At 43.3% G+C, this 12,444-nt stretch overlaps 1 protein-coding gene across 2 annotated transcripts in view; it reads left to right on the top strand.

Annotated features, from left to right (window-relative positions):
• Window positions 1-12,028, top strand: part of GDF10 (growth differentiation factor 10) — a 41,072-nt gene extending 29,044 nt beyond the window's left edge. For both annotated transcript variants that reach the window (XM_030204854.1, XM_030204853.1), the window contains exons 2-3: window positions 1,227-2,131; window positions 11,099-12,028. In XM_030204854.1, the coding sequence (XP_030060714.1) occupies window positions 1,286-2,131; window positions 11,099-11,290 (1,038 nt within the window). In that variant the 5' untranslated portion in view covers window positions 1,227-1,285 and the 3' untranslated portion in view covers window positions 11,291-12,028. The remainder of the gene's footprint in view (window positions 1-1,226; window positions 2,132-11,098) is intronic.
• The last annotated feature ends 416 nt before the right edge of the window (window positions 12,029-12,444 follow it).

Genomic DNA, 12,444 nt, shown 5'->3' with positions numbered 1-12,444 from the left:
TATGCGCTGCCACATTACTGCCAAGAATCCCTACTTTCCACCCCCCCCCCCCCCACTCTAGAAAATAAAAAATATTTCCTAGCGCAGGAAATGACGCACACCAAAAACAGGCCACGCCAGCAGTAGTGGTGTTTTCCCATGTGTTAGCCCTACCACCCTTTTGTAAAAGGGCCCCCCATGTTTCTAATAATTGGGGTTGACAGTAAAATAGCATATCTTAATGGTAACCCACATTGATAATTTACCCCCTCAGTTTGTTATTGCATCTTAGAAATGTTAGTGTATGCAAAGTCCATTTGATGAACATTGTCATAATGCTAAAAATAATTTTTTTGAGGGGGCATATTGGGGGGGCAGAGAGTGGACATTCCTGTGCTAATCAGTTAGCGTAGCTACATTACCATATTACATTACAGTCAACCACCTCAAAAGTTCTATTCGGATTACAAGTTCAAGAAGTCCAATACAGATCATGGAGAATTACATCAGATGGTATTAGTTCCTCACTACTCGTTAACATAGCATGTTGTTATTAAAGTTGTATACCCTTGTGTTGGAATTTCATTGGTCTTCACCCAATGTGCTTTACCTGTTCTCTTTTTTGCAATTGAGAATTACGTTAAATTATGCTAGTTCCTCACTACTCATTTACATACCAAAATGTTTGCTTTGTTGCAGTGGCGTTCCTAGGGGGGGCGGACACCCGGGGCGGCGCCACGCCCCCCCGGGTGCAGCACCCCCCCCCAATGCAGCGTGGAACCCCCCCCCCCTTTGTGCACGCCGCTGGGGGGTGCCGCAGCGCGCGCCTGCTCAGAGTTCCCTGACTTCACGCGTTCGCTGCAGCTCCCTCTGACCCGGAACAGGAAGTAACCTGTTCCAGGGCAGAGGGAGCTGCAGCGAACGCGCAAAGTCAGCGAACTCAGAGCAGGCGCGCTCCGCGACACCTCCCAGCGGTGTGCACCCGGGGCAGACCGCCCCCACTGCCTCCCCTTGGTACGTCACTGCTTTGTTGTTATTAAAGTCGTATACTCTTATGTTGAAATTTCATTGCTCTTCAACCAATGTGTTTTTCCTTTTTTCTTTTTTGTAATTGAGACATTCTGCTGAAAAACATTCCAAAAATAGTCTGAAACACTTTAAGAAAGGAAAAAGTCCAGGTTTTTAAAAATCAATTTTCTGCGTGAAGCTCCACACACTAAACTGTTTGTTTGAAATTTTTCTTACAGAAATAATTGACCAGAAGCCTTTCTATCGTTTTAATTTAACATCCATCCAGGAATCAGAAATGATCTTGGCAGCAACATTTCATTTTTATACTGACAAACGCTCCAGACACCGAGATGTATTCTGCAAACGCTCGAAGAACTCATCCTGCCGTCTTCTCCATTTTCCACAGATACCACAACTCAGCCTCATCTTTCGAAGCATCACACAGGATTCTGATTTTGGGCTCATTAAGGACAATATTACTGTTTTTCCTCAGCGTAGAGGCACGTGGCATGTGAAAGATATATCACACATCATAAAAGAGTCCAAAATTCAGGGGGAGCTTTTAATTCTTGCTGAAATAGTTTATGGAAAGAAATCTGAGAGTGTCCATCAGCGGGTCATGCACAGCCATTTGCCGTACATTCTGGTCTTTGCTAATGACCTTGCCATTTCAGAACCCAACAGCGTTGCTCTAACTTTGCAGAGATATGATCCATTGCTGTCTAGCGGTGGTGATCCAAGTCATTCTTCCAATGCGTCTTCTGACACTCGTGTGAAGAGGGATACCTACAATAAAAGCCCTATCTACAACAATGAATTACCAGAAATAGAACACAGTAGCTACAACAAGCATGATTTGTGGGAAAGTACCTACAAGTCTCTGAAGCCTAAAATATCTCGAAAAATGAGGAGGAAAAAAGGACAGGAGAACATTGATTCATTAAGTAAATCTCAGGTTTTACATTTTGATGAGAAAACAATGAAAAAGGCAAGGAGGAGACAATGGAATGAGCCCAGGATTTGTTATAGAAGATACCTGAAAGTTGACTTTGCTGACATTGGCTGGAGTGAATGGATCATATCACCAAAATCTTTTGATGCATATTATTGTGCTGGGTCTTGCGAATTTCCAATGCCTAAGGTAGGCCATTCTCTCTATATGCAGCTGATATAGTTATATAAACTGATCCTTGCTGAATTGCATGACACATATCTGTCATGGTCCTTGGGCAGTGATCGGGATTTCTACCAGGTTTCAGTTGGTGAACATCCTCAGAAAGGTTGGCGCAGAAATCGGCTGTAAGTGTATTCTATCAACAGTGCACAAGTTGAAGAAGCACTGTTTACATAGTAGTACTCCGCGTCAATTTGTTTTGGCACTATTTATTTATTTTTTATTTTTATTTTATTTTATTGCATTTGTATCCCACATTTTCCCACCTATTTGCGGGCTCAGTGTGGCTTATTGAATCTAGTCCAAAATGGGCCTTTTGATGAGTGACTTGGGGGCCCATTTACCAAAGGACGTTAAGCTCTTAGGGCTAGATTTCATATATGGTGCCTGAAATTTCCGCACGGAACAAAAAATACGCCTAGGCATATTCTCTAAAGTATGCCTTAACTTTGTAGAATTGGCTTAAATTTTCACACGGTATATAGAATATGCCGTGCGCCGATTCATGCAACTAAATTTAGTTACAATCAATTACTCCAACTAAACCTGGTGTAAATACTGACACCTAAATTAGGCTCAGAGAAGGTATATTGTATAACAATGTGCATAGATTTTAGAAACGCCCATGACCTGCCCATAACCACGCCCACTTTTCAACTATTTGACTTAGAAATTATGCGCACCATGTTATAGAATACGCGTAGACAGTGTGTGTAAATTCTAATTAATGCCAATTAGTGCTAATTGCATGTTAACATCCAATTATCAGTGCTGATTAGCTTGTTAACTGAATAAGATATGCGCATTGTCATGGAATACACTTTGATTTCTGCGCAGAAATCTTGGTGCGGTATATAGAATCCCAGGGTTAATGCGCAATTAGCATGTGGTAACAGGCTACCACACAAATGCATTAAAGCATTTTGCAGGAGTTTGGCTGTTACCATGCATTATTGAATTTTCCTTTATTTTTCTTTGAGGGGGCCTAGAATGAGTGTGGAGGCATTAGCCAGTTAGCACGTTATACTTAGCGCATGCTGCTAGTGCAGAGTTAATGTGGAATCATTTACTGTGTCCTAAATAGGAGGCAGTAAGTGCTCCCATGTTAACTGTCTTCAGTTACCATGTGCTAATGATAACATTAGTGCACAACCCATGAAAAAAGGGGGGAAAGCCTTCAAAAAGTGATGCACAAAATTTTCAGCTATTAGTACATAAGTATTGCCATACTGGGACAGAGCAAAGATCCATCAAGCCCAGCATCATGTTTCCAACAGTGGCCAATCCAGGTTACAAGTACCTGGCAAGATCCCAAAATAGTACAATACATTTTATACTGCTTATCCTAGAAATAAGCAGTGGATTTTCCCCAAGTCCATTTTGATAATGGCTTATGGACTTTTCTTTTAGGAAGCTATCCAACCCTTTTTTTTTAAACCCCACTAAGCTAATTGCTTTTACCACATTCTCTGGCAATGAATTCCAGAGTTTAATTATATGTTGAGTGAAGAAATGTTTTCTCCGATTTGTTTTAAATTTACTACTTTGTAGCTTTATTGCATGCCCCCTAGTCCTAGTATTTTTGGAAAGAGTAAACAAGCGATTCACATCTACCCATTCCATTCCACTCATTATTTTATAGACCTCTATCATATCTCCCCTCAGCTGTCTTTTCTCCAAACTGAAAAGCCCTAGACACTTTAGCCTTTCCTCATAGGGAAGTCATCCAGTCCCCTTTATCATTTTCGTCGCTCTTCTCTGTGTCTTTTACTAAGGTGTGTTAACAGATTTAGTGCACACTAATGATTAGCGCACACTAAATGGTAAGACACTCATAGAAATATAATGGGCTTCTTATCATTTAGCACATACTAATCATTAGTGTGCGCTAAATCCATTAGTACACCTTAGTAAAAGGACCCCTAAGTGCAGTAGAATCCTGCATTAAAATGAGTTAAATGTAAATTCTAGTGCACTTTAGTAAAAGGTCTCCTTTCATCACCTTTGATATTGCACTATGAGGGCAATTTTTATAAAACGTTGTGCAGTTAGAGAGGGCAAGAAGACACCTGTTTTTCGCCTATTTTATAAAGATGCATGGTGCCTCTTTGACTATAAAATACTAGCACAAATCCAGCACAAATTGCAGCTGAAACAAAGCTGCATGCATGCATGCCTGCTCGGGAGCAGGAGTAAGTGTTCATTCATAAAGTAGATGTGTATAAGTATGTTTTATAAAGTACGCACATAAATAATGACTCTGCCTGTGATTTCCCTAACCCCACCCTGAACACACTTATACCTGGGTCATGTGAATGTACATGCTTTCTTGTCCATTGCATTTACTTTTATGCATGGGGTAAGTTTATAAGAGAAGAAATCCGCCAAAAGACGGAGAACTAAAAATTCCCCACGGTGAACAGTAGTACAAGAATAAGAGTGGGAGGGCGACCAAGGATACCAAAGACTGGAAGGTGTATGTCTTTGGTATCCTTGGTCGTCCTCCCACTCTTATTCTTGTAATGTTATAAGAAACATTTTAAGCATGTATATATTCACATACTTGTGAAAATGCTTTCAGAAAACTACCCTCCATAAGGCATACCATGACTTACTGAAGTTAACTCAGGGCCCGATATTCAAAATGATTTAAATGTGTAGTTAAGCTCTGGAATTCGTTGCCAGAGAATGTGGTAAAAGCAGCTAGCTTAGCAGGGTTTAAAAAAGGTTTGGATAGTTTCCTAAAAGAAAAGTCCATTAGCCATTATTAAGGTGGACTTGGGAAAATCCACTGCTTATTTTTAGGATGTGCAGCATAAAATCTGTTTTACTCTTTTCCACCAGTGGCTGATCCAGGTACTTGGACCTGGATCAGCCACTGGTGGAAACAGGATACTGGGCTTGATGGACCTTCAATCTTATATTCTTATGTTCGTAACGTGAGACTGGCAGCAGAAGATGACCTGTCATTACTTCATCTCCTGTTGCTGATTGAGGGGGACGCTGCTCAGCAGGAGATCTTCTCTCCCCAGTGGGAGATGAACCATGAAAATGGGAGGCTCCCACTTAATGCTGGACACATGGCAGATCTGCTTACCATGCCATTAGAGAATGGTACTTAGTTGTTTTGCTGCCATTTACATAAACTTATGCACAAAAGAGACAGTATTCTGTATACTTATGTGCTCAAGTGTCATGTAAATGTGGGTGCCCTGTTATAAATTTTCTCTTTAATGGTAATAGCACTATTTGGCATCTTTTTGGGCAGTTTCAGCAGAGCAGCAAAGGGATAAAGAAGCGCATTCCAATTTTAGGACCTCACAGAGAACAGGTGAGGCACATGGGCAGGGCCATGTAGGGGAATTCATAGTAACTTCTGTGAATATGGAATGATTCCAATCTGATATTTTTCTGCTCAATGAATTAACTAGAAATGTTAAAAAATTAATTTTAAAAACTGTTGAATAGGAAGAAAAATCTCTGGTGCTTGGTAATATACCTTAATTTTTTAAAAGTCTGATAAAGTAGTGTGCATAAAAGCACCTATGTATTTTTCGTCAGTTTATGCTATTCGCATAGGGGGGATTCTATAGTGGTGCCTAAAAGGTCAGTGCAGAAAACATTTTTGCCTAAGCGTATTCTATAAGTGGCACCTAGATTTAGGCACGTATATAGAATTATGATTAGATGATATCCCAGCGCCTAAAACTATGCACATCCATTTACACCAACGAAAACGTGGCGTTGATCCCGGCACATAGATTTAGGCACACTGGGACATATTCTATAACTACCCATGTAAATTTCAAAACACCCATTTCCCTGCTCATAACCATGCCCCCTTTTGGCTGCACATATTAGAGGTTGGGCGCACTGCGTTACAGAATATGCTTAGCGAGTTGTGCACATAAATTCTAATTATTGATATTTAGTGCTCATTATTGCCTGTTAAGTACTGTTATCAATACTGATTGGCTTGTTAAGCAAATTAAGTTGCACGCGTTGTAACAGAATACGCTTGAATTTTGATGCGGATCTTTAGGCGTACTATTTAGAATCCGAGGGATAGTGGCTGGTGCTGAATATCCACATAAGGTGGTCTCCACTGGAACTTATCCAGCTAGTGCCAGTATTCAGGGGCCCTTTTACTAAGCCCCATAAGCGTCTGCGTTCACCCAATGTGCACCAAAATGGAGTTACCGCCCGGCTACCTGGTGGCTTTTGTGGTAATTTCATTTTTGGCGCACGTCCGATACGCGCATCTGAAAATTTTTATTTTCGGACACACGTATTGGATGTGCGCCAAATGGCATTTGACGCGCATAGGTCATTTCTGCCCGGTTGTTGCGTGAGACTTTACTGCTAGGTCAATGGCTGGCGGTAAGGTCTAAGGCCCAAAATGAATGCACGGTAATTTTCATTTTGCCGCACGTCCATTTTTGGCAAAAATTTTAAAAAGGCATTTTTTACAGGTGCGCTGAGAAATGAATCTGCGTTCACCCAAAACTACTACTACTATTTAGCATTTCTATAGCGCTACAAAGCGTATGCAGCGCTGCACAAACATAGAAGAAAGACAGTCCCTGCTCAAAGAGCTTACAATCTAGTAGACAAAAAATAAAGCAAACAAATCAATTAATGTGTAGAGGAAAGAGGAGAGGAGGGTAGGTGGAGGCGAGTGGATACAAGTGGTTATGAGTCAAAAGCAATGTTAAAGAGGTGGACTTTCAGTCTAGATTTAAAGATGGTCAAGGATGGGGCAAGACGTAGGGGCTCAGGAAGTCTATTCCAGGCATAGGGTGCAGCAAGACAGAAGGCGCGAAGTCTGGAGTTGGCAGTAGTGGAGAAGGGAACAGATAAGAAGGATTTATCCAGGGAATGGAGTGCACGGGAAGGGGTGTAGGGAAGGACGAGTGTGGAGAGATACTGGGGAGCAGCAGAGTGAGTACATTTATAGGTTAGTAGAAGACATTTGAGCAGGATGCGAAAACGGATAGGGAGCCAGTGAAGCGACTTGAGGAGAGGGGTAGTATGAGTAAAGTGACCCTGGCGGAAGATGAGACGGGCAGCAGAGTTTTCAACCGACTGGAGAGGGGAGAGGTGACTAAGTGGGAGGCCAGCAAGAAGCAGATTGCAGTAGTCCAAACGAGAGGTGACAAGGGTGTGGATGAGGGTTTTGGTAGAGTGCTCAGAAAGAAAGGGGCGGATTTTACGGATGTTGTAAAGAAAGAAATGACAGGTCTTGGCGATCTGCTGGATATGAGCAGAGGAGAGAGAAAAGTCAAAGATAACCCCAAGGTTTTGAGCTGAGGAGACAGGGAGAATGAGAGAGCCATCAACAGAAATAGAAAACGGGGGGGGGGGGGAGCGGGGAGGTGGGTTTGGGGGGGGGGGGGGGGAATGAGAAGCTCGGTTTTGGTCATATTTAATTTCAGGTGGCGTTGAGACATCCAGACAGCAATGTCAGACAAGCATGCTGACCCGTGCCTACACTACCGTAGGCCATTTTTCAGCGCACCTTAGTAAAAGGACCCCTCAGTCTGTTATCTGGATAACCCGTACTGCCTTCTATCTATCCTAAATTATCTGGATAGCTGACTGAATATTGCCACTATCTAGGTAAGTTCAGGGACCACTCCAGATAATGCCGAAGAGGGGTGTAACGATATTCAAAGTACTTATCCATATAGCAGGTGATGTTATCAGGATAAATGCGTTTGAATATTGCCTCTGAAAGGATATAGACAGAGTGGAAGCAGTATTAACAAAGTTTTCCAATACCAGTACCAATAATCTCTTATATTCTGCAAAATCATTAAAGTTCTGTGCAGATAACAACATAATCTGAGATCCAGACAGTCACTGGAGAAGAGCAAAAACTAATACATTTCAGCTAAAACTATATTAAAAGTTTATTTAAAAAAGAAAGCCGTCAAATTATTTCTAAACTAGAGGAACCCATCCCGTTTCCTCAACAATGAAACAGGCCCTAGAAAGGCTCTCTTGTAAGCGAATTTTTGTCTCTCCCCTGCTTTCCCTCCCCTCAATGTCCAGCGATTCTTCCCTCCCCTCCCCTGCCATCCCATCCCCTCTATGTCCAGTGATTCTCCTCTTTCCTGCCCTCCCATCCGTGTCCCGCGATTCTCTTCTGTCCTGTCCTCTCCTCCCTTCCCTTCCCATCCCATCCATGTCCATCGATTCTGCTCTGCTCTGCCCTGCCCTCCCCTCAATGTACCGTGATTCTCTCTTTCTTTGTACCTCATTTGTTTTCTGGCTGGCCTGACTTACTTCTCTTCCGTTGGTAACATCCTGACGTCAGCTCGCCTCCAGCGTTCCCTTCCCTCTCACTGTTCTGCCCTCTGACATCATTACGTTTTGACGCAAGGGTGAGGCAGTGAGGGGGAATGGAACGCTGGAGGATGGCTGGCGTCATAAGATGTTACGAACCCAGGCAGCCAGACAGCGATGGAACGTTGGAAGTGCAAATTATTATATAGGATAAGTCATATTTTGTCAGTGTTCTAATTTGAATAGGAAGATCATTCCACACATGTGCAGCTAGAGAAACAAAACTAGATGAATTTGCCCAGGTAACTAAACAGCTAGGTAAATTCCCCAGGCTGAAATTTTCCATCCACTTAGTACAACATACGTACCTTTATATCAACAGACTGTTACACTCCAACCCAAAGGGAAACTTTTTATGTGACACTGTCCTCACCACAGAAAGGCACAGAAACACACACCTGCACTCTTTCATCTTAGAGACACACAAGCTCGCTTGCTCTCTTTCGGTTTTTTTCAGATGTATACATACGGATTCTAGCCACAGTTTGTGCTGCTAATGACACTGCAAGCAGGCAGATCAAGCTAATTTATTTTGGGAAGGGGAGTGTAGTTGAAGAGGTCTAGAGCAGTTCTTCTCATCCCTCTCATAGAGCTGAATCAAATCAGTTGGGTTTTTAGGGGCCTTTTTACTAAGCCGTGTAGGCACCTATCAGGCTTATTTTCGAAAGAGAAGGACGCCCATCTTTTGACACAAATCAGAAGATGTGCATCCTTCTCAAGGGTTGCCCAAATCGGCATAATCGAAAGCCAATTTTGGGCGTGCCCAACTGCTTTCCGTCGCGGGGACGACCAAAGTTCCCGGGGGCGTGTCGGAGGCGTAGCGAAGGTGGGACTTGGGCATGCCTAACACATAGGCGTCCTCGACCCATAATGGGGAAATAAAGGGCGTCCCTGACAAGAATCTGGATGACTTTACCTGGTCCACTTTTTCTTATGACCAAGGCACAAAAAGGTGCCTGAACTGACCAGATGACCACCAGAGGGATTTGGGGATGACCTCCCCTTACTCCCCCAATGGTCACTAACCCCCTCTCACCCTCAAAAAAATCTTTAAAAATATTTTGTGCCAGCCTCAAATGTCATACTCAGGTCCATCGCAGCAGTAGGCAGGCAGGCGGACCCAGGCGCATCCCCACCCCCCACCTGTTACACTTGTGGTGGTAAATGTGAACCCTTCAAACCCCATCACAAACCCACTGTACCCACATATAGGTGACCCCTTCACCCTTAAGGGCTGTGGTAGTGGTGTATAGTTGTGGGTAGTGGGTTTTGGGGGGTTCAGCATACAAGATAAGGGAGCTATGTACCTGGGAGCTTTTTCTGAAGTCCACTGCAGTGCCCCCTAGGGTGCCCGGTTGGTGTCCTGGCATGTGAGGGGGACCAGTGCACTACGAATGCTGGCTTCTCCCATGACCAAAGGGCTTGCATTTGGTCGTTTCTGAGATGGGCGTCCTTAGTTTCCATCTCTAGGGATGACCTAAATGTAAAGATTTGGGCAACCCCGACCGTATTATTGAAACAAAAGATGGACGCCCATCTTGTTTCGATAATACGGATTTCCCCTCCCCTTTGCGAGACGTCCTGCAAGGACGTCCTCGGGAAAACTTGGGTGCCCCTTTCAATGATGCCCCTCCAAGTGCGTCCAACATGTGTCAATTTGGAGTTACCACCCGGCTACCGCTTGGCCCGGGCGGTAATTTTGTTTTTTTTATGAGCGTCCACTAGAAAATCACTTTTATTTTCTTTCTTGCGGCAAAAAACAGGTGGTAATCACCATTCGATGCGTGTACATAATTACCGCACACTTACCATGTGAGACCATATTGCTAAGTCAATGGGTAGCAGTAAGGTCTCAGACCCAAAATGGATGCACGACAATTTTTATTTTGCCGCACGTCCATTTTCGGCAAAAATTTTAAAAAGGCATTTTTACAGGTGCGCTGAAAAATGGATCTGTGCACGCCAAAAACACGCGCCTACACTAGCGCAGCCCATTTTCAGCACACCTTAGTAAAAGTACCCCTTAATTTTTCAGGCTTACTGTGGTGAATATGCTTGAGATAGTTGCATACAATGGGTCTCCACTATATGTAATTTTATCTCATGCATATTCAATGTGGTAATCTTGAAAACCCAGCAGGCTAGGTGTGCCACCAGGAGAGGATTGAGGAAATGTCATTGCCATCCTTCTGGCTTCCAGACACTAGTGCTAAAATATTTATTTATTTTTATTGTATTTATTTAGATTTGCTCAAGCCTTTACAGTAGTAGCTCAAGGTGAGTTAGTTATATTCAGGTACACTGGGTATTTCTCTGTCCCTGGAGGGCCTGTGCAATCCAGAAAAAATCTAGACAGTTGGCAACTGTAGCCTACTAAATATTGAGTACATCTGACTCCCCTCTCCCCCCCAATCATTTGGGCCCTTAGTTTGGCTCTGAGTAGACCCCATTGACAATAAGGCAGGATCTGCAGGTTAGTAAAACAGTCCTCAATTTGCAAATAAAACAACTGACTGAGGAATTATTCTCTGCTCTCTATTATATTAGGAAAGTAAAGTAAATTGTGAATATTGAATTTTATTCCAGGTTGTTCGGCCATCAAACCATGCTACAATCCAAAGCATCGTAAAGGCAGTAGGAATCGTTCCTGGCATCCCTGAACCCTGCTGTGTTCCAGATAAAATGAACCCTCTCAGCGTGCTTTTCTTGGATGAGAACAGAAATGTGGTTTTAAAGATATATCCCAACATGTCAGTGGAGACCTGTGCCTGCCGATAAGTCTGCAGACTCTGAATATCAGCTGCAAAATACTGTCTCCTGTTACATATGGAATGCTGTTAGTAAGGTGGGGGGGGGGGGGGGGGGGAGAGTAACCATTTGTGAATCTGTCTCAGCATTTTCTTCTGCAGAACTGTGCAGAGATTGAAATCTTACCTTCTCCCCTTGAAAGGTCTGTTCTGCGCAAACCTTTTTTTCAAGCAGCTGAAATTTTTTTTTTCCTGATATATTTTTCCACAGTGAAAATAGGTGTTTCATGCCTGCCCTCTCTTTAAGACAAGGAAATAACACAACTTGCAGGTGTGCGAGATCTTTCCCAAAGAATTTTGCTTATATTGGCCCATTTACTAATCTGCATTAAGCGCTACCATGCGCTTAACGCAAGAAAAATGGCCTAACATGGGACGCGTTAAAGGGTTTTGCATTAGTTTTGCCATTTCTGCGCGCTAACTGCATGGTGGTGGGAGAATGGGTACAGAAGCGCTACTCACTGAGGTGCCCTTTTACTAAGCCATGTAGGCACCTACGCGCACCCAACGCTAGCCAAATTGGAGTTACCGCATGGCCCTTGTTGTAATTTCAATTTTGACATTCGTCCGCTACGCGCGTCTGAAAAAATATTTTTTCTTTTCTGGCATGCAGCAGCTACACGCTTCTGGCATGCAGCAGCTACACGCGTCAAGTGGCATTTGATACGCATAGACCATTACCACCCGGTTACCGCGTGAGACCTTACCGCTAGGTCAATGACTTGCGGTAAAGTCTCAGACCCAAAATGGACGCGCAGCAATTTTCATTTTCCGCATGTCCATTTTCGGCCTAAAAAAAGGGCATTTTTTTTGTAGGTGCACACCCAAAACATGTGTCTACACTACTGCAGGTTATATTTTAGCGCACCTTGGTAAAAGGACCCCTTAGCATGCTGACATTAGTTCACGCTAACTGAATAACGCTGACTTAACATGGAAACCTTTAGCGCCTCCTGTTAAACATTCAGGCACAGCCAGAAAATGAAATAATTCAAAAAGGCTGAATTTACAGCTTTAGTAGAAAAGGGCTTAGGACATGGAGACACGCTAGGACACATTAAGCCCATTTACCAGAACAGCTTAGTAGCTGCGGCAAAAGGGGGCCTGCGCTGGTGTCGGCATGTA

This window comes from Microcaecilia unicolor, chromosome 5 (genome assembly GCF_901765095.1).
Source record: "Microcaecilia unicolor chromosome 5, aMicUni1.1, whole genome shotgun sequence".
In the NCBI taxonomy this organism is placed as follows: Eukaryota; Metazoa; Chordata; class Amphibia; order Gymnophiona; family Siphonopidae; genus Microcaecilia; species Microcaecilia unicolor.
Note: the sequence above shows the minus strand (reverse complement) of the source record. Positions and strands in the feature narration are given on the sequence as shown.